The 23,531-nt window shown below is 33.7% G+C and overlaps 1 protein-coding gene across 1 annotated transcript; it reads left to right on the forward strand.

The window, feature by feature from the left end:
- Positions 1-1,116: 1,116 nt before the first annotated feature.
- Positions 1,117-22,771, forward strand: Rrp40 (exosome complex component Rrp40). Its single transcript, XM_090407428.1, has 4 exons — positions 1,117-1,643; positions 7,764-7,913; positions 15,731-15,882; positions 22,515-22,771. The coding sequence occupies exons 1-4, from the start codon at positions 1,440-1,442 to the stop codon at positions 22,726-22,728; spliced, it is 720 nt and encodes a 239-aa protein (XP_090263554.1). The 5' UTR covers positions 1,117-1,439; the 3' UTR covers positions 22,729-22,771.
- Positions 22,772-23,531: the final 760 nt, after the last annotated feature.

The following is a 23,531-nucleotide window of genomic DNA, read 5'->3' on the forward strand; positions in this document are numbered from 1 at the left end:
TCCAACTGTCCCTATAGACAAATTCTTATCCAGGTTATGCAACAGCTCTTCAACCTCATTTTCATGAACCTCTAACTCTTCATCTAATGTAGCAGTAGCACTGTGTACCATGCTACATACACCTGGTTGATATATCATAGCAAAGTGAGCACTAATTAACTGAACAATCTCCTTAGCTTCTGACACTCGTGTATCATATGCATTCAATAAAGTTATTCTTCTGCATTCATTTTTTCTTTTGCTTGTGGCATAACGATAAAATTCTTTTGCATTGCCTTTAGCTTGCATGGCCGATTTATTTTCATACTCCGTTTTAGCTTTTCTCACAATACTCGTTACTTTTCTGGCCTGAGCTTCATATATTTCATAACTCCTCTCACTCTTATTCTCACGATATTCTTTCCACATCATCATCTTCTTGTAGATCTCTTGCTTAATAAGGTTGCACATGCATTTCACCCCCAGCTTATTTATTCTTCGAACACTAGGGATACATTGAGCTACCGCCTCAATTAAGCACTTTTTCAAAGATTCCCATGCATTGCTGCCATTTTTTTCCCATTCAGTAACAGATACCATGGGACCAAAGATAGTATTCTTCTAAGTTGATCATAATTTCCGGCTTTGTAGTTCAGCATGTAGCCTGTTTAAATCAGAGCTTCAATATAAGTAGATATTTCCCAAGAAAGAACAGCATGATCACTGTCACCAATTGGTGGTAAAATAGCCATATTCTTTTCAGAGATCCCTTCTGCCGCTATAAGTAAATCCACACTCTTTGACCTCGAGTTCCTTCTTTCACATGCTTGCTTTCATATGATTTGATTACATATCTCGAAACGGACAGATATCAATGTAATTCAAAACGTCATTAGATAACTTTCATAATTCATAATTATATATATAAATATATAATTAAATCATGTGTAATAACATTTAGAAATCTCTCACTAAACGCTTTCTATACTAGACCTTCTTCCAACCGTTTTAAAACTTTTTTCGTCATAGAGAACGTGCTGTCGAGAGTATATGTTTTCTTCCGTGCTTTTTTTTTTAAAAAAATCAAATTTGCCTTTAGTTATTTAGTTATTTATTTATTTATGCTGCAGTGTGTAGATGTTATCGTACGCGTTTAAATACTTTATTATCATTATATATGAATAACATTTTCAGTTGTTATATACAGTATTTTTTTTTAATTCTTTTTATATGCGTGGGTTGATTTCACATAATCGCAAATCATGGATTATCTGTTGCTTGTATTGTGTTTATCAACTGTCTTATAAACTTTTTTATTTTCAAATAACGTAATCGCTGTTAGATAATAATAAGGATATATATAGATTTTTCGCATTGAAACATAGAGAAACGCTATTATATATATAGAAATAATTTAAAATACGGAATTTCAGTTGTTGCTATACATATACAGTGTAAATATGTCTCAGCCACACATAAATGCACGTGTTAATGAAGTTGTGGTTCCTGGTGATGTATTATTTGAACTACAGAATGCCGATTTCCAGAAGGTAGTGCTTGGACCAGGTATACGTAGAGATTCTAACAAAGTGTTCGTTACCAAGTCCGGTATTTTAAAACAGAGAGATCACAATATTTATTGGGTTGAAAGTCATCAGAAAAAGGTGAGATTTTTCCCACCTAAGATATTGAATTCCCCCCCCCCAATATGTTCTTGCTAATATTCATTATAAGGAGTATATTACTTGGTAATCGGAAGATGACAGTGTATTATTATTATTTATTATTATTATTTTTGGGAAGAAAAGAATTTTTTTCAAAAGATGGTAATTTAAATACTGAGTCTTACCATTTTAGTAATATAAAGAAACTTTTAAGGATGTGAAGGGATAGATGGTTGGTGAGCACTTGTTGATGTGATTCCTGTAATATTTCTGGAAGAATATATTGGAGTTAATGAAAACAGTGAAACACAAGAATGGCTGGTTTGTGAATATATCAAAGGTGTAATAAAAGTGACTGGAGAAAATAAGTTGTAATTGCAAATGAACTAATATATGATTGTGCAAGAGTGATTTTCAGGGTGTGACTCAGTGAATAGTTTGCATTTAAATCAGTTTGGCATTTGATAGGTTGCTTATTGGATGTTAGTAAATGGAAAAAGTCAAGGGAGTAAAAGTTATTTTGAAGAAAGCTGGAGTTTTAAAAATAAGAATGAATATGAACAGTAGGGAGATTGTTTAAAGAGGCTAGTGAGGAAAAATAAATGTTGCACAGTGGTTAGTGCTAATTCTCCAGGTACATAATTGTTGCATAATCAATCATACACCATGATTAGTGTATAATTCTCAGTTATTGACATCTTTGTTCGACCAAAAGAGAAGAAGGTTATGGCCATGTGGAGAAAATATGAGTATATTTCAATTTTTTGGGCAGACAGATATGACAGGAAGTAGCAGGATGAAATAGTGTTAACAGCAGAATTAAGTAATCAGCATAGATATTTAGGATTATGACTATAGGTTTGATGTCATGTAGTGTTAGGAGGGGGAAATGGTGATACAGAAGAGGATGAATATGAAATGCATTTGCCATATTGACACTCTGAACATGAAACAAGTAATTGTTTCATGTTCAGAGTTAATTTTAATTTCAGAGCAGTTTAATTTTGTATCCATCTTTGTATATATGTGGTTATAAATATGTCACTTGAAGTTTAGAGGGCATATTGCTAGGGTTGCAAAGGTTGCACATTGTAGTGCTGCTATGATAAGAAGTATTCGTATTCTAACATGCAAGGATAAGGAAGTGGTTGTGTCACTGTATAAGGCACTGGTCAGACCACATTTGGGACTATTGTGCTCAGATCTGGTCACCTGGTTTTCAGTGTTATGTGGAGACATTGGAGAGGTCCAGAGACAAGTGACTAAGACAATATCAGGAGTTTGGAATGGTGGCTATGGAAGAGGTTGGAGAGATGTGGATTGCAGAATTTGATGGATAGGAAGAATAGAGGTGATATGATAGAGATGTTTAAGTTAGTGAGAGGATTTTATCAGGTTAATCCAGAGGAGATTATAAAAAGAGTAGAGGGTGAGAGGCAAAGAACCAAAGGTCATTCCTGGAAGTTGTGTAAGAAGGGTGTGGGGAGTAGATTTTTTACATGGAGAATTGTCATTGAATGGAATGCATTGCCAGAATGTGTTAATGCAAGGAGTGTCAAGGACTTTAAGATTCTATATGATAAATATGTTGTCAGTTGAATGAACTTTCCACAATGAGTCTGTCAACTCCATGTAATAATAATGGTTGGTAATTTTTGGGTATTCTTTACCATTCAAAATTGACAACTTTTATGAGCACATAAGTCCTTGGTTTCAGAATAGTGAATTTCATGTCATGCTTTGCAAGTTTGTAGAATTGTACAACATATTGGAAGAATAAAAAAAAAAAAAACTTTTTAATGTGTTTTTAAACACATTAAAAAGTATTTCATTGAGGATTGACAATGAACTTACTTCTTTCTAAATAACCCAATTTGAAAGAAGACTTGAATGCCTTTGGGTTGACAGTTATCCTGAGTACTTATTTCAAAGTGATAAGATTTCTATATAAGAATATCACTTTAAAACTGTAACAGTAACACCACCATGCACAAAATTTAAAACACTGCACCAATGCTGCATAATGTCAACAAACCTAACCTACTGGTTTTCTCCTTACCTCTAATGCTTATAATACAGTATTCTCACCATCCTAATACTTCTCCACTATATACACCCTAAGACACCTCATAGAGAGCGGTCCCAACCAACCCTGATGGAAACCTCCATCCTTTATAGCAATACTACACCATTTATGAAATAAGTTGCTAGGAAGGCTGTGACATGTATCAAAACTCAGAGGGCCTTGCTTTCTGAGTCATCTGAGCTTAAGAGACTCTAGTTTATCTATTCCTTCAGACTACTGCAAATGCAGAAATAAAAAAAATAAAAAAGACGCCATCTCTTCAAGTAAAACTATTTGCTTATGTAATTGAAACCAGGTATGTCCAAAAAGTGAAACAAATACCATAATAGACCCATTGATGACTTTCTCACAAATTTCTTCTTGGATTTGTCAGTAAGTAATGAATGATAATCAAATATCAGGCATCTTCACATCCCTTTTGGAACATTCATAAGTTTTCAAAACTTGTCAGTGTTCCAAAAGGGGATAAAATATCAGTTTTCAAAATAATATCCATCCACTCCTCCTTCCAAATGTGTGTATGTGCATACATTCAAACCCACACATAAAGGCTGCTAAACCTATAGCATACCAGTGCCACATATGGTAAGTGATTAAGCAAAAGAAGGAATCTGTTGTGCTCTTTTTTAAACAGCTGGAGGTTTGTCTTTAAGGAAGGCCAAGTGGGGGTGGGAACATTTCAAAATTTCAAAAATTGAGGTAGACAGTTATGAATGAGGAGAAAAAAAAAAGTTTATATGATAGGGGCCTGACAGTAAATGGATGTTGCTGCTTGTTCTTATGGTCTTATAAGAACTGATAATGGCATGTTTTGGCAGAACATTTTATATGAAAATACCTATAGAATACCTGCAGGTAGAAATAGAACATCTGTCAGGCAGTGATCAGAGTAATTTGTAAGAAGACATCACTTTTTTATACACAGTGTGCCTCAAAAAATGTATATGCACACACTTTTGTTGCTAATAACTACTGTGTTTATTTCTTTAAATTTAATTTAATAATTTTATAATTAAAGGTAAATGTTACTACAAAGATTAGATATAAAAGCATTACATGTTTTATGTTTAAATGATGCATTATCTCAAGTGTTCAAAATGTCTTTCATCTCCCACGACATTGCTGACATCTGTAAGAAACTGATCTGCAAACATCAGTTAATGCTTCTCTTGTAATTGTCTTTGATTTCTTCCTGTAACTGTGTAAGTATTGTCAGTTATGTGGCATAAACTTTATCTTTGAGGTACCCCATAATAATTTTAGATCAGGTGAATGTGCAGGGTACTCAATGCTACCCCTTTTTTGGCAGTGTTTGGAAAGGTTTCAAGATAAAATTTTGACATCATGATGAAAATGGAAAGGTACCCTATCTTCTTGGAAATAGAAATCCTTCCCATCCTCAAATAGCTGAAGAACTCGTGGTGCAATTGACCTCTGAAGCATGTTGAAGTACAAGGGACCAGGTAACTGTTTAATCAAAAAAGAATGGTCCAATCAAACCCTTGGATGATAATGCACACTGTGCACTGTAAGACCCATCAAATTTACTTGCCTTTCCACAATAACATGTGAATTCTCTGTTGACTAGTATGTACAATCGCACAGTCAACTGTACCATTCAACTTGAATGTTGCTTCATCACTCCAGACAATTTTATTGACAAACAGTGAATCCTCTGTTAATTTTGACACAAATCATTCACAAAATTCAACCCTATGATCAGGAACATCTTTGTTCAGATCATACACTAATCTTGGGATGTAGATTTTGAATTTTGCATGCTTTAAAATGTGATGAACATTTGATTTTTCCGGTTTCACGAGCACCTTATCAGACAGATTTCCTTGGTGATCGTAGGGATCATTGCAGCACTTCTTTTGATTTCCGAGTGCTCATAGATGTTTGAGTTCTCCAGATCATTGCTTGTGTATATTTTGCACTGTACTGTGAGTTTTCACTCTATCGTGGATATGTGAAATTGTAGTTCACGTTGGAGGTTCTGATGAAATTAATTTTCCTACTATCTCTAGACAGCATTCACATTTCACAGTACGTACTACTTCAATACAAATTTCCATTGTTCAAACACAAGTCTGTCATTATCTATTTCCAAGACCAATTTTAATTCCCTGAAAAAGAAAAAATGATCGAGGTGATAAAGTGTGTATACATGTTTTTGGGACACACCCTATATATATTTAGGGTGTCCCAGAATGCGGGTTGCAGAAATTGGTTGATAGGCAGAAAAGGGGTGATATGATTGAAACATTCAAATTACTGAAGGGTTTCTATAAGATTAATTCAGAGGATATTTTTGAGAACAGGTCTGGTGGTGGGAGGACTAGGAGCCATCGATGGGAACTGGGCAAGAGTGTGGTTAGCAAGGGTGTTAGAACTAGGTTTTTTACTTGAAGAGTGGTGAATGAGTGGAATAAGCTGCCAGAGTGTGTTATGGGTGCCATGACTGTGAATGAGTTCAAGGCAAAGTATGAAAGATACTGTGCGGATGTTAATAGTTGTTCTTGACATGATGTTTAGGGGACTCCTTGGAGTTGCCCATAATAATATATAAAAATCAATCCCACTCATGAGAGGCTGTCTGAAGACCTCTGTTAGGACAGTGCTGTGTGGGCAGGTAATTAGAGGAAAGGAATGTGCTAGTGTTTAGGTTGGAGGTTGTATTCATTGTGGGAAATATGGAATCGAGAACACTGTTCCAAAATACAGAATTATATTTCAGAATGAATGAGTTTGGAGCTGAACGGTATAGTATATACTATAGATGTTGACCTGCAGATGCCTATGTTCATACATGATTAGAGGTAAATAGAGGAATGCTGGTGGCCAGTTCAGTGGAGTAGCATCCATGGAAATATCTATTGAAAAGACATAATTAAGAGACAGAGCATGTATGAGTAAGTGATTGGATGAATTGGTGAATAAGTAGTTGCCTATTAGGTAAATAGCTCTCTTCTTGATACTGGCATTCTGGGGGAGGTTTGTGGTGCACCCACTCCAAATGTTGGACAGTATTCTGTGATGTGCAGCATTCAGCATAAGAAGTAATGGGTAGAATAAAAAAGAATACCAACCTTTTTTGGAAGCGAAAAAAGCTCTGGAAATGAAATATTAATGCTAGGATAAGCTAAGATGTGAAAGTCATTCCAAGAAGAGAAAACATTCCTTTCATCAACCAATATTGGAAGAACAATGGTACATTGCACCCTTTGATTGGAAAAGAATGGAGTTTGATTCTCATCATGATGAGGGGAATTTGAAGGTTAGTTAACTGATCTCATACAGAGGTATCAGTTTTTTTCTCTTGTAAGCTCTACTTTTTCATCCTGCATACAGGCAAATTGACCCTGAGAACACACAATTTACATACAATATACACTATCGGTGGTGGAGGGCAGTAGATGCCGTTATGTGTTCATGATAGTACTATCATGTAGTTGGAGAATTAAGTAAGCGAGATGATAAATTGTAATGGAGCAGTGCATGTCCTCCCATGTTGATTCCTGGGAGGTGTCGCATAAAAATAATATCAGTTATCAAAAGTGACACACAGTGTGAGGCATGGTCTCTTCAGGAAAATAAGGTAAGATTATGTTTTGGTAGCAGCAAAATTTACTAAATTATTTTCAACCAACTTGAGTATGGCTAGAAGATTGGTATTGTCATCTGTGGAGTGTATCATCAGCAAAACTATAAATACAATTGGACATTAATGAGAAAAGATTTTACACGTTATACACAGTGAGTTAGAGAGGAAATTGTTTAAAGTTTTTCACTTCGTTATAAATTAAAGATGCCAAGAAATTATATTCTTGTTTTATTGCTATTATTAAACCACCATTTTCTAAAGAATTTTGCTGATGCAAAAAATAAAATCATTTGTGAAATTGAATAGCAGATGTATTTATTAAACTTCTGATTATTTTTATGAGTGTGTATCATTTTTGAATTTATTATTATACACTAACACATATCTGTGAGTTAAATTATTTATTCATTTATTGTGTATTTTCCAGTACATTCCGGCAAGAGGTGAAACTGTGATCGGGATTGTAACAGTAAAAACAAGTGAAATGCTGAAGGTAGATATAGGTGGTAGTGAACCAGCTAATCTCTCATTATTAGCCTTTGAAGGTGCTACAAAGAAAAATAAACCCATTATTAAGGTATGCACATTTTTTGCTTAGTTCTGAAGTCTTTGCATCTTCTAATGAAATTGTTTTTTTTGCTAGTTGAGCTTTATAGAAGATTCATCAAATCATAAAGAACTGTACATTCTTCCATTTTGTTTCAAATATTACAATTCAGAAAACGATCAACAGTATTTGCACTCAAATGACATTTGGAATGCGATGAATAAAAAGCTGTTTTGAAATTTTTGCACATATGAATTAATAAATGTAATTATGAGAAATTTTTAGATCTTTGATTTTTTTTTTTTTCCTAAATATTTTGCAGGTTGGACTATCTGCACATAAAACAGTGAAAAAAAATATTTAAAATATTGTTCTTTATTTGCCTTTTCTTATAATAGGATACAAAAAAAATGAAGCCAATTGCAGTTTTACCTATTGCAAATTTAATATTATAACTGCATTGAAACAGTGTAAACTTTTCACGATGGCTTCATGAAAGGTTAACTTCATTCATTAAGGTGTTCTTTTTCACACATTTCATTTAAGATGCTCAATATTTTTAGAATTTGATTATAAAGCTTTGTTTTTTCCTTTATTTTAATTAGCTGAATGATAAAACTGTATTAATTGGAAAATCAAACTGAATTTTTCTTTGAAACCTATAACACTTTAGTATGACAGCACAGTGTAGTGCTGTCATACTAAAAACAAAAAGCTTATATTTGGTCTATAGAGCAAACATAAGTTTTTTTTCCTGACCATTTCCATCTTCCAGTCCTCCACCTAAGGCCATCTTACTGCATTTACATTACATATTACATTAGGATTCATATTTATGACCTGTTTTGGAGAGTGGGAATATCCTACTAGGCCACATAGGCTGGCATTGTAGTGATTATTTGTTACTTAGCCTTAACAAATGATATGACTCATAATTAAAGTTCACAATAACTTTGTTATGTTGTAAACAGTAAGTGACAAAGCTTTAAGATCAGTGTTGTTGAGTCCATTGAAGAGCTTCTAGATATGACCGTGGATCTGTAGAACTGCTTTGGCAATCTGTTGAACCTTGATGGAGTAGAGCTTTACTTTAGGGTTATTGTCAATTTTCTGCAGAGCAGCAACAATTGCTGGACAAGAATAGATATGGGCAAGTGTTTGTTCAACTCCTGGACAGTTCTTGCATGTTTCATAGCTTCTACTACCATCTGGCTGAATTTTCATGCCTTTAAAATGTTCTGTCCTTAGTCTGGTGGTGATTGTGTTTATTTCTGTATTTTCATTAATTTTGCTGATTTCATTCTTCTTCTTGATAGTTTGTTTTAACAGTCTTATATTGGCAACAGAGTTAGCATCAATTAGTGATAGTGGGTTTATGGTGCTCAAGCAATGGTAGGAAAGATGAAGGGAGTTGTAACACGTATCCTGCAAGTAGCTACAAGAGGCACCAAAAGTCATTGTGTTTTGCATGAACAAGCACTAGTAACAAAAAGAATTCCTACGTATTTAAAAACTATTTTGGATGAAGCCGTAAAAATTATCAATATGTAAAATCTCAACCACTTCAATCCAGATTAAACTTTTGTGCGATGAAATGGGTAGTGCACATAACGCACTTTTATTACATACTGAAGTGAGATGACTATCCAGAGGAAAAGCATTATTGAGTCTTTTTGAACTTCGTAGTGAGTTAATGGTCTTCTTGACGTCACATAATTTAGGACAAAATTTTATTGAATTATTAAGAAATTCTTCATGGTTGATGAGTCTTGCATATCTGGTATTTATTTGTATACAAAGTGCAATGAAATTAACTTATCATTACAAGGAAAGAATATTACAATTTTTAATACAAGAGATAAAATTGCATCTTTTGATAGGAAGTTGCAATTCTGGATTTCTACAGTTGAACAGAATAATTTTGATTGTTTTTCCCACCTTGCATGAATTTTTGACTGAAATAAATTCTAAAGTAAATGAAGAAGTTTCTAATGTAATTTTTAGAACACTTGCATGACTTACAATCAACCCTTTTGCAATATTTTCCAAAATCCAGTGAGGACAATTCCTGGGTTTTGAATCCATTTACAGTGACAGCTAAGCCAGCTGGCTTCACCGCAAGTGATTATGAAAATCTAATCAACTTAATTAGTGACTCTGATTTAAAACAAAAATACAAGGAACTGCCAATAAATGATTCCTGGACAAATTTAACAGAATAGTACCCCAGCATGTAAAAACTAGCTATTCTTGTTTTACTTCCTTTTGCAACGACATATTTATGCGAGGCAAGATTTTCATATTATGCTGCAACCAAATCAAAGTCCAGGAACAGACTCAACGCTACACTAAATATGAGAATTCAACTTTCTAATATTGTGCCTGATATCAAAAGAATTTATAATTCAAAGACCCAAAAACATCGAGTCATTAAGAACTTAATTTGCAATATACATGTATATACCTTAGTTTATTTTACTGTTTTTGTGTTTTGTTTTAAATAATTAACATTTGACAATAAATGTTTGTTTATTCTTAACACTTAGATTTACTCATTTATTTTATTTATTATTTATATTTACCTACCCTACAAAACAACCAAGATGTTCCGTTAAAATTTCAGGATTTGTGAAGTGTTCCTTCGTAGGAAAAGATGAAGAAAATTTTTCCACTAAAATTGAAGATCAAGGTAGTCTGTATCCAGTTCTCAAATCTAGTAATACTGAATACTTTCTTCGCAAGTTCGTATTGTAGGGTGAAAGTTTCGAAACCATAGTGCTGTGATTTTTTAAAAGTAATAGGCCTGCGGATTTAAATTTTTAATATGAATAAGAGACAAGGGACTTCGTTTAAATTTGGTATTAAGAAATCTCTTATTGAAAGTGTTTATGACACAACAGATAGTGAGTCATTCACTACTAGCCTACCAAGCGATTTCCAGGATGTACAAAAGGAGGGGAAAACTACCAGCACACGGGAGAAAAAGGCTGCATTCACTCGTAAGCACTTATAATATAAATTTTTGGTGATCAGAATGGGATATGTCAATGAAAATCAGCACAAATTAATTTAATGATGGTTTAATTGATGTTTAAATAATTAATAATTATTAATTAATAATAAAAATCAGTTAAATTACTAATTAATTATTAATTAATACATTACGAAATAACCAAGGTGTTCTGTGAAAATTTCAGGATTTGTGAAGTGTTCCGTCGAAAAAGTTTGAGAAACCCTGCTCTAAAGCATCAAAAAAATTCCTCCACTTCTATCTTAGTAGAACCTTCTGTGGGACCATAGGCACAAATAAGTCTCATTGTCCAATTCCCCATTCTGATATTTACCCACATCACTCTACTTGAGACTGTCTGCCATTCAAGAAGATTATTTATATGCCATTCAATTAGCCTCATATTTTGTGTTGAATACTATGGCTACTCCTTCTTTTCCTTGATTGTCATTGCCTGAATATAACATTTTGCATTTATTGCTCAGAAAGATCTCACCAGTTTTTGTCTTTTTTTTTGTTTCAGTCACCCCTATTATATCGATCTGGTACTTATCTAATTCCTCAGCTAGCTCCATCTCTTTGCCATTCAGGCTTCACTCCTGAATTTTCTTCCATCTATTTAATCTATTATTTGTCTGTTTTGATTCATTGCTAATTTTCTGTCTTCTAAAACACTTCTAACTGCATCAACTTCAATTTTACCAGAGCATGGTGTTGTTATTTGCAAGTCAGAACCTCCATAGTAAAATCTCTAACTAATGTAAACATAATGGCTTTATTCTTGTTCTATATGCAAAGAATGTTTTCCCAAAGTCAGACATAGACTTTCACACTATTTAATAAGTAGAGAAAGACGTTTATATTCTTCAAGTAGAGAAACATCATAATCATATTATAATGCTCCCTTCTTTATGAGCAAAACTTATTAAACTTGACTTGAAATAGTATTCAGGTCTTGAATTCTTCAATCATCTAGTTCAATTGTTTATTCAAATATGTTTATTGTTTATTCAAAAATTCAGATACAGTCATCAAATTCCTGTCATGTACCCTCATGGGATACATATCAGGAATATATGACATTGATCATGGAAGATGTTGTATTTTGGGATATGAGTACTGCAAATTTTATTAAATGATAATAAGAGTAATGGAGAGAAATTACATCAACAAAACTGTTTAAAATATGTGGTTAGTTATAAAAGAGCATTTATTAATAGGAGAAAGAAGTAGTGAGTGAAAATACAGAGTCCTCAGGAACTTCAGCATTTGACAATCTGAAGAAAGCATGCCATGATAGACAAGAAATTGGATTCATTTGCAAAGGGTTGGCTTTAGTAATTTGATTAGTAAGTGTTTTGTGTCTGACTAGTTCAGGTGCCCTGGAAATGACTAGATAAACAACAGAATTTTCAAAGATCTCCATTGCATGACAAGGAGATCTGCTGTAGATTGAGAGTGGCAGAAAGCATATTTGTCGCTAATTAACTAGTGGGCTTTGTGGTAGTGAAAGAGTTTCTCTGTTTGATGACTTTCTCCATTATTTCTATTGAACTGATATATGTACATTGAGTAATAACTTGATGGCTGGCTTTTATCTCCTTTCTTTGGAATGTTACACTTGTATAGACTTGTTTCCATGCTGTTAGGATAGATGCTAGATAAGTACAGAAAGTTGTAAAGGTGTACGAGATGAGCATTATTAATTCAAGAGCACTTGATTTAAGCACAGGGAAAATAGGTAGAAACATTGAAAACATTGACTGTATCCTAAAACATTTCAGCTATTTAGGCACAATTCTTAGTGTGGATGGCAAATTAAATATAGAAATAAACAACAGAATTTTCAAAGCTGGTATGGTAGGAAGTCAATTGAATAAATTTTTATATGGAATAAGAGAGAAATTAGTCACACCACTAAATTAGCTGTATACAAGTGTTCAAACTAATTTTAACTTATGGTTCTGAGAGCTGGGGTAAAAATAAAACACTTGCTCAAAGTCTGGAGACTGGATATGACAGTTCTGAGAATGATTATAGGAGTGAACAGATGGCAGCATCATATTAAAAATAAGGATTTATTTTTAATCAAAACAAGCGTTCTTTGCCAGGATGGCAGGAAAAAGACCTAGAAGAAGACCAAGATCTAGGCAGATTGATACAGTAAGAAACCCTAAAAGACAGAAATATAAGATCTGATAATATTGGAGTCTACAAATAACAGATTAATTTGAAGGAAAATTGTTGGTAGGAAATTATTAATGATGTAACTTTTGTTGTACTGTCATAATATCTTGTACACCCCTTGAGTGAGGGTACATGTCAAGAATTTGAGGATTTAAAGCATAATCTGGGAAAGAAAACCTGTTTATATATAAGCTATTCATTCTGATGAAAGACTTAAAGGAGACATGTAGTGAACAATTTTTGGTAAAATGGAAGCTTTTTTGTCATAGCTTCCAGCACACACTGGAAGATACACACATAAACAATCACATTATCATCCAGCCCAGTAGTATGGAATCCTGAAAGCACTAACTCATAGTAGAGCTAGGGCTATTTGTTCTAGTAATGCATCTCTTTTCACAGAATGCAACTATCTTTGCCATGCTTTTTTGGCCAACAACTACAGCTGCTATAAAATAAGATTTTATAGGAGCTGCGTGCTTCCTTGCCCCAAACACACAATAGTTGAACATTACTATTCCATATATCCAGGGTATACTGAAAAGATAGCCAAAGTACTAATAAAATATAATTTACAAACCACATGTCATTAGCAACTGATCTGCTCTCCTAAGGACAGACTTCATCCTCTAACACTTCTTGGAGTATATGAAATTCCCTGTGACTGTGGCTTGACATAGTGTGGAAAGACAGGAAGATCAGTGAACATCTGCCTTGGCAAACATAAGAAATACATTTGCTTCTATTATTATGGCAAGTCAGGACTGGCAAATCATTCTTTGGATTCCCTTTCACACAGGATTAGTTGAAAGAAAATCAAAGTGCTGAATAGAAGTCATTACATGCCAGAGAGACTATTTCTATAATCAGCAATGGCTGTGAAGCATTATATACTCCTAACCTTAACAAATATGGCTGCAATAATATGCCAAAAATTTGGAGGACTGTCATCCTCATTCTTAGAACTTCTACACAACTGCAATAACTTCTTTTATATTTTAACTTGCCAATAATTTATGTGCTGGTTTAATGCTTTGTCCAAGTGTAAGCAAACAAAATTTGCACATGAAGTATCTTCACGACTTAGCTGCTTGTATATAGAGGCTAATGATATATTAATTGACTTAGTATCCCATAATGCAAATCACACATCCTTTCAGATGTGTATAGTGCTGTGCATTATGGGAAGGACCACTGTGCAAATGGTTGTAACCTTTATTGAGGTTTAATTAGTGGGAGCCACACCCAGAAGAGATACCAAGATTGCAGAAAGTAATGCAGAAGTCATTTCCCATATACAAGTAGTGAAAAGGTGTGTCAAATTATTATTAAAATACTCCAGATTAGAGATAGTTGTAGAATTTTTTTTTTGCCCCTCACTTGGTTATAAATAAGTGTAAAAACCTTCACAACTTCATTTTTATGTTATAGGTTGCCAAATAAGACTACATCTTTTGTCCATTACAATTTGAATTGTTTCATTATTAATCATTGTTGCATGTAACCTGTGACATCTTGCATGTTGTGCTCTGAAGATGCTGGTTTGAAATCTAACAAAATATAAGCTACTCAGTAAGCATCCTTTTATAATTTAGTGTTTTGGTTCTGTAATGCTAATAAAATAAGTTATGAATAAAACATTCAACATGTAAGCATGAAGGATATCAGGATTATCAAACCCTTTTGTCTTTCTGTTCATGATCAAGTGCTGTAAGTTTTAATCTTTTCATGGGTGGAATTGTCAAAAAATGAAAAAAAAAAATTAATAAATAAGCATGATGAACCCATGCTCGTTTTTTGTTATTCATTTTAGAATACCATAGCTTAGAAACCATACAAATCACACATCCTTTCAGTTGTGTATCCCAGTTGGCCTGTCTAATGCAAAATTTAGAAAAGATTACTAAAACAGACACTTCAGGATTAGCCCATCACTTCTCGATCTCTAACCACACCATTGATTGGGATAACAGCTCCATGCCTTACATAGAAGAAGATTTTCGATGTAGGAACTTCAAAGAAGCCACGGTTGTACTCCGTTTGGCAGAAAATCTAAACAGAAATCAAGGAATGATTCTGAAAGACATCTGGAAAAGCCTAATAAATTCACTGAGCTTACCAGAATTTCATTTCACTAAAAACTATACAACACACTCAATAAACAATGACTGAGACTCCGTGCTCATGATGTTACACGTCAGTTTTAATTTTAATTTATTTGACTGTTACTACATTTTTCTTTTTTACTAGTAAACATTATTGTACCATCATACTTGTTCCGAAGAAGCCAGACAAATAGCTTGTGAAACTTGTTGACAATTTGTGTATGTCATTTATTAATATATGGTCAACTAATAAAGCAAAAAAAAACTCAAGTTTTAATATTGTGACCAAATACAAAACAATAAAGATAGGTCATCACTTGGTAGATCAAAGAAACAATATAACAGATAACTTGCATACTGATTTGATAAAAAGTTGGAATGACTATCTGCCAATTTCTTTCCAAAGTTCCATCTGTCCCCTTTGGAGGAATATAAAGACTTTTTTTTTTTTAATTATCTGTTTTTTTATATATGTTTTAAAATATCTACATCATGAGTATATCCCTAAATAGCATCTGTTGTAGTAATTAAATTCTTGTTTCTAGGTTGGAGATTTAGTTTATGCTATGGTTTTGACTGCTAGTAGAGACATGGAAGCCGAGCTAGTATGTGTTGACAGTTATGGAAAGAAAATTGGTTTGGGACCACTTCCTGATGGAGGTCACCTATTTACAGTATGTCTGGAGTTAGTAAGAAAGTAAGATGTTCTTCATGTTATATTTATTTCTTATAAATGGTTTGTAGAATATATAGCAAAATTGATTATTTTCTAGGATGAATGGAAACAAAACCATAGAAATTAGCTACAATATCAGGCATATAGAAATGAACTGATGGTAATTCTGCATATGCTTTTCTACATGACTTAGCCTTCTTAAGTGTTTAACTTCAAAAAAAGTATATGATATTTTTGCTATTAGAAGACATTAAGCTGAATATTAGGCCTCTAATGGGCAGGTGCAATACACCAATATGTCGACTCTCTCTCTCTCTCTCAAGTCAACCCTGCTTTCCCATGGTGTGGCCTTCCCCAAAAGGAACTTTGTCACATGCAGCAAGCATTCCTGCTGCAAAAGGATATCTTCCTAGTTGGAGGAAATTTTAACTAGACCACCAGATGGTAGATGACGTTCTTCACCTGGTGAAATACCACCACCCAACCTATTGGAAACCTCAAGTGGCATATTCCAAGTTTGGTCTCCAGAGCAAGGATTCTGGTTTCTGTTTAATGGGTAGGGGTGATACACATTATATATATATATATATATATATTTAAAGACTCTCTCTCAAGTCAACCTTGCCTTTCCCAAATGGAACTCTGGCACATGCAGTGAACATTCCTTCTGCAAAAGAATATCTTTTTAGTTGGAGGAAATATTAACTAGATCACCAAGTGGTAGATGACCTTCATCAACTGGTAGGTGATACTTGATTGTAAAGCTTGACTAGCAATGCACTCCGGTAAGATGAGATCCATAGCACTTCGGTCTTATCAGAATGACTCAAATCTGTTTCGGTCTTCCTTATATCCACCAGCTTGTCAGTAGAAACAGTGAGATTATGCAAATATCATGTGCTTATAGTGCTAAATGTCCCCTGGTGGCAGAATTTTTTGTAAATCAAAACCTCATGTTCCAGAGTGTAGTTATTACTCCGAGTTTGGTTGAATTTCGTCCAATACATTTTTTGCTTCAGAGCTCTGAACACTTCCTCTTTAATTATGGCCATCCTATGTGATTAATTTTTCAATAGCCAAAAAAATCTAAAGTTTTAAATCACTTGATTCGTACTGTTTGCATTAAAAGTTTAAATTTAAATATCTTGAACCATGCAGCTGGAACTCTCCATTAAATTTTAGCATCATTCATATCTTAAATTGTAATGGTTTTCAACAGTTGTTTTCTCACCTGTGCATGCACGTACACATGTCTAATCATGTTTGTGTCACAAGTTATGACAGATGTACAGGTTATACATGCATGGATATAATACTCTTAATTTTTTAGCAGTTGTGTTGTTGGTTATTAACAAGTCTTGAAGTGCAGTCTAATAATAATAAATATTAAAAATGTTTTATTAATATCTGTCATATATGTCTTAAACATTTTAATATAGATCACTGAGTAAAAATGTTTTTAACTAGTTCATAATTTTTTGTTTCTGCTGCATGTATATTAGATTCATATAACAATGTATCTAATAATTTAAAAAATCATTTCACATGTTTCTAATTTATTATAATGAGAAATGTTAAAAAAAATAAATGCCTTTATAATTATTCATGTTTCAAAATCATAACTTCTCCCAAGTTTCCTTTGAGAGTGGGTACACCAATGTTACTAAAATTTTAAAAGGATACACAAGTACTGAAAGTCAGAGAAACACTGATAGATGATTGAGTGGATGTTTTGTTACCTAATTATCGGTATGGTTTAAGGGAAGTCTGCATGATATCTTAAGAATGTGGGAAAATTTTTCTGGAATGTCCCAGATATAAGGGATGGCAATAAATTTTTTGTATTCTGGTTTTTTTGAGGGATGGACAGACAGTTCTGTTGATTTTGAAAAGCCATTGGCTAAAAAAAAAAAAAAAGCTAATTTATATCTTTTATCATATCTCAGTAGCCAACTTTTGCAATCCTCCAATCTAATGTAGGAAGCATTCTATAGATTGCTTAATATCTTGATCACTCTCGTGTGGTTTCTCTCAATTAGTTTCTCATTTCCAAGAAACTCAGGTGACCGGATCTGTTCATATCTGTTCACATGTGGATATATCAAAGCTTTATAAAGAGAAATAATAGCTTCCTTATCTCTGTTTGTTGGTGTATTCTTCATTAACCAATGAAGTTTACAACATGCTCTGTAAACTTCAGCTTCTTGTCTATCTTCACCCTTAATCCAAACCTTGTCAGTTTCCTGGAGTCCAGTTCCATTAATGTAGTATAGTTTGCCCACCGTTTGTAGGTCCCTGCTTCGCGTCTTTCCAAGAATAGTCGATTCATGCTGAAGGGGAGAAAGAAATGAAGGACGTCCGAATTGGTCGCCAACACGCGAAATCACGTGCTTTATAGGTAAAATTTTCCAACTGTTATACAAGCAACATAGTTAACTACAATAATCATAAAAGAGAAGTTAATTTTCCGACCGGTAATAATAAACAACTCATCCCACAATACGGACTGATTACCCTATTATCGGAATGGATTCTCCTTTTTCTGAGATGCGCAGAAGTGTCGAGGGACCTCTAATCGGTGGGCGAACTATACATAGCTTGCATCTTTTCTTCCCTAAGTGTATATAATTTTGCATTTTTCCACATTTAACTGGCAACTATAATCCTTTGCCATTACTATTGTATTGTTATTCACAAATTAAATATTGGCAGCACAAGTACACAGCCTCCTGGCACACCACCAGCCACTTATATTTGCTAGGATTCTACTCCTCCATAGGTAATCTATTCATCAGCCATGTTATAACCATATGACTCATATCAATTCCTATTTCTTCCAGTTTGTGTAACAGTTTCATGTAGTATCCTGTTTGAATGCCTTTGCAAAGTTTAGCATGTGTAGCTGTTCTTTTTATCCAACTCTGCTTACACTATTATAAAAACTGAGTGAATTATTATATCATACTTACCCTTCACAAACTCATGCTCTCTCTCTCTCTCTCTCTCTCTCTTCCCCTCCCCACCTCCATATTGTATCATATTCCTATCTACCATTCCTGGATTTCACCTCAGACTAACTTCTCTGGTACTTTTACCACCACTCTTGAGATATCCTAATCATATCCTGTTCATCTACTTCTATTCCTGCATCAGTGCTGTCACATCTGTCATTGCACTATCTTCACCTGAATGATAGACCCTTGCAAAGTGGCCTTTGTTAATCAGTTATCCAATCACAAAACACTAGTAATAAAAATGGTAGTGCTTGTAGGAACAAATGATTTAAGAAGTGATAAACATGGTATGAGAGAAGATATGAAAGGATTGCTGGAAGAAGTGAGAAAGAAGAGCGAGTGAGAGAGAGAGAGAGAGAGAGTGAAGATATGGTAGCAAATGATTTGATGTGCAGGCTGTGTAGAAGAAATGGATGAGTTTTTGGATGAGATAGATTTCATGGTAGAAAAAGTTTGTGTAAAAGGGATCCCCTGTACTCCAATGGATTTGACATTTAGAAGCTTGGACAACTGTTTTACTGGAGTGAGATGAGTGAGACCTAATGCAAAGAGTCAGGAAAACTGTGCATGCAGTAGTCCACATTTGGCCTTATTAAAGCTTTATATAGGGGAACAATAACTTCTTTCTCCTCGCTTGTTTGAATGTTCTATAACAACCATGTAATCTGATGATTAGACCCTTGGCTACCTTTGCAATATGCCCTCTGAACTTGAACTCCTACAATCACTCTCAAGTCCCTAGCCTCATCAGTTTCTTGCAGTTCATTTCCATCAATATAGTCCACAGCTAGATGATCTCTTCTTTCCAAAGTGCATCACCTTACACTTGGCCACATTAAACTGGTATACTTTTACCTTTGCCCATACTGCTAGTCTAAGTCTTCCTGCAGAATTTTTGCATCACCTTCATTTACCTTTACTCTTCCCTTTTAGCAACATCTGCAAACAACTGAATATTTTGTGTTAAATAATTTCATGTATCATTGATGTACATATTAAACAACAGAGGGCCAAGTGCTGAGCTTGTAGTAAATCACTGGTCACCTTCCTTTTCCTGGACTCAACTCCTCCATAAATTGCTGTTTGGTATCTGTCTATCAGCCATCCACTAATCCAAATCACCAGATTCATATCCATCCCCATTTGTCCAATTTATGCAACAGAGTTCTATGTGGAATCCTCTCATATGCCTTTGTAAAGTCTAGCAGTATTATTGAGTAGCCACTTCCCTTATCCAACTCTATTGTCATTTTATTCTAAAAAGTAAACAGATTACTAAGGCAAGACCTACCCTTCACAAAACCATGTTGTTCCATGTACAGTATCATATTCTTGTCCACCCAGTTCTGAATTGTGTCTTTCACCAGTTTCTCCAACACCTTAACCACTATTCCTGAGCTGTTGATTGGCCTATAATTTGCTACTTTTGTCTTGGACCCTCCTTTATAAAGCAGTGAGACTTTTTTCCTCTCTTTCCACTCCATTGGCACCATTCCAGTATCAAGGCTTAAATTAAACAGTTTGGTCAGAGGAGCTGATCAAATGCCTTTGCCCATGTCTCATAAGACATGGACCAATATGTCTGTCCTTTGTAATGTGGATGCTATACACAAACTATTGGATTCTTTAGCCCCAAACTGCATTCCTCATGTGAAGATATTTCAGTTACAAAATTCTCTACCCACTAGTATTGAACTACAAAACTTAAAACCAAAATCTGCTATATCACCACTAACATAATTATTATGATACAGTGGGGTTTACAGATTTAATTGGCATTCCAGATGCAATACTACATATATCAGTTCCACCATTCACTCTTTAAACTGCCTTTATTCAAGATTACTGTGATTCTAATATCCTTAAAACTTGGCTACCTACATCCTGCCACAATGAAAAAATACAAAATAACATGCACATGCTAATAACATTAACAAAAATCCACTGACTGAAATATCACTACATGCTTTATAGTTAAAAAACACACCCATGAAATCAGTAAGGCCACTTATTGATTTCTAAGAAAACAAAAGCAAACTTTGTCGATCAGAATGTCTTGCTAACTGACCAATATGTGATAACATGTAAAAACCCTAAGTAATCTTGCCCTCGTGCCAATTAGGTGGGTGTTGAATTTCATCACTCAGTGGGAAACCATATCCTGCTTATTGGAGGCCTAAAGTAATTTTTTTTTTTCCCTTGAGGGGAAAAAAAAATCTTTGTATTGCTATCTAGAGCAGGGTTTCTGGACCAGATAAAAAATGAATTAAGAACTAGAAAAAAAAAAAAAAATCATTAGCCCATTCACAGTACTATTGTACTACAGGTTTACAGTCTTTCATGGGTGGGAGTTACATAAATGAAAAAGGGAAATTATTCCCAGCCAACCTCCACTTAACATATTTATTTCATGAACTGTAGTTAACTGATAACAAGTTTCACTTTCTATGTTCTGATGGTAGTTTCTCCACCACCATCATTCACACTGCTGGTTTGCAATGTATGTTACTTGTTTATAGTGTTTTCATACTTAATTCATTTTATTTATTTGTTTCATTCCATATGTCCACGCACACTCATCAGTCCTTAACTTCCACATTTTTTTCCAATCTTGTACTACTTTCAGCACAATTTTAAACTCTGCTATATATTAATCTTCCCTACCATCAAGATATCCAGGTATGTTCAGCTTTGTACTCTTTATATCAAAATTTCAATTAATGATAAATTAATTAACCAGTAAAATGCTAATACCTGCTATTGTATTTTAGGGACAGCTCCAATCTATTTTATAAACCTTAGTTAAGTTTCTTTTGCTACAGAGTATTTCCTTTAGGATGGCATTGTTGCAATGTTGTCTTTACTGTAGTTTGTTACAATGAGCTCATTATAATGGTGTTTGCTGTAGTAAGAGTGGACTGTATTTATTAATTAGAATAAAAAGAAACATGAGTCATAGAAAATAACCATGATTTTTTTTTTTTAGTTATCAGTTTTGAGTAAAAAAAAATTTTCACTTAAAAACAGTATACAAGAATTTTGAAAACAAACATTAAAATTTTATTTGTGGTTCTCATCTTTCTGTTTACAACATTTTCTTATGACAAAAAACATTTGTGTGACATCTGCAATCTATGTAGATTCATGTTGTGCATTTCTTTGGGGTGCAACTGAGTTTATTTTATCCATTCTGAAGTCAAGGGCATCCTCAGTTATTTGTAGTCTTTGGTTTCTGTGTAATATACATTCTATGCTGTTTGCTTTTTACTACTATATTCTGCATGGTGTTTGATAGAATTTAGTGTGCAGATCAATGTTCAGTTTGGTATGAGTTCTTCCTTTGAGCATAGAAACTTCCCAATTTTCCGATTATTATAGAATGTCTGTGAATAATAGTTATCTGTTTTTATTTTCATAATAGATTATATGCATTTTTCATTTTTTTGCATTTTTTGTCTTGGACCTTATGTTGATAAATATTCTAACAGTTGCAATTAACATTTCATTATTGCACAGCCTACTATGTTTGAGTAATTATTAGACTTAAAAAAATATTGTTTGATACTAAATTTCACTGTTAGATTAAGAAATGTTTATACATTGAGCGTTAATTTTGTCATTTCATTTCTCATTCTATAGGATTTTATCTGTTCAGTTTCCATTACTGAAGACATTAGGAGAAAAGATGAAATACGAGATTGCAGTCGGACAGAATGGCAGAATTTGGGTGAAAGCTGATACTATTAAAGAGATAATGATTGTATATTATGCTATTTCTTTAGCACAAAATATGTCTAAATCAGAAGCAGAAGACATGTGTTTACATCTTTTCCATCTATTTAATATTGATTAATGTGTGAATATTTTATGCCAAATAAATGTTTATTTATTTTTGACATTATCTTTAATTGTGTTTATCAGTATTTAATAATGTGCAAGATGAGCTAATATGATATAGTATGGTGTTTAACATGTTCACCTCAGGGCAGTTGTAGCTCTCGCCATCACCCTTACTCTGACAGGACAAGAGAAAACACTGTATGCCATGGAAATTTTGTGCTTGCATTTCACTAGCTGTTGTAGCAGTTCTTTAATTTTCACCAAATCTATGTGGAGGGGAGGGAAACAATGTGTTCATTTGTTTTAAATTCACATGCATAAGTGAGTTTATGATGGCTTAATTTAAAATAAAAAAAAAATTGAAGAGGGAAAGAGATTTATTTGCCAAGTACAAATAACAGTCAATAATAAACAGCTGCTATACACAATTGGTAGTTCAATAAATAACTAAGGAAGGGCTAATCCAATGACTTAATAATTTTGATCAGGTGATTCGTTTAGTTGTGGCAGGAATACATGTGGGTTGATGGAGCAGCAAATCATCTTGTAAAATTTGTTGTTCTTGTTATGTGTATTTATTTCTGTTTTATTTATATTTTGCTTCATTTCTTAACAATTTTCTTTTGTTTAATGAGGATCTGTATATATACATTTTACACAGTAATAGAATTCATAATATCCAATATCGTTATCGGAATTATCCACACTTTCATGAATTTTACATTCAGTTTTACAATAATAGTTATCTCACATATTCTAGCATTTTGTTGTAGATCAACCACTTCTTATAAGACATAGAAGTATTCATTTTTTTTT

Source organism: Typopeltis vanoorti, chromosome 17, assembly GCF_054136105.1.
Source record: "Typopeltis vanoorti isolate ZY-2024b chromosome 17, IOZ_Tvanoo_1.0, whole genome shotgun sequence".
Taxonomy (NCBI): Eukaryota; Metazoa; Arthropoda; class Arachnida; order Uropygi; family Thelyphonidae; genus Typopeltis; species Typopeltis vanoorti.

Coding starts and splice junctions, on each gene's coding strand:
- Rrp40 (XM_090407428.1), top strand. CDS start 1,440: ATGTCTCAGCCACACATAAATGCACGTGTTAATGAAGTTGTGGTTCCT. Junction 7,914..15,730: donor AAAATAAACCCATTATTAAG/GTATGCACATTT, acceptor TCTTGTTTCTAG/GTTGGAGATTTAGTTTATGC. Junction 15,883..22,514: donor TGTCTGGAGTTAGTAAGAAA/GTAAGATGTTCT, acceptor CTCATTCTATAG/GATTTTATCTGTTCAGTTTC.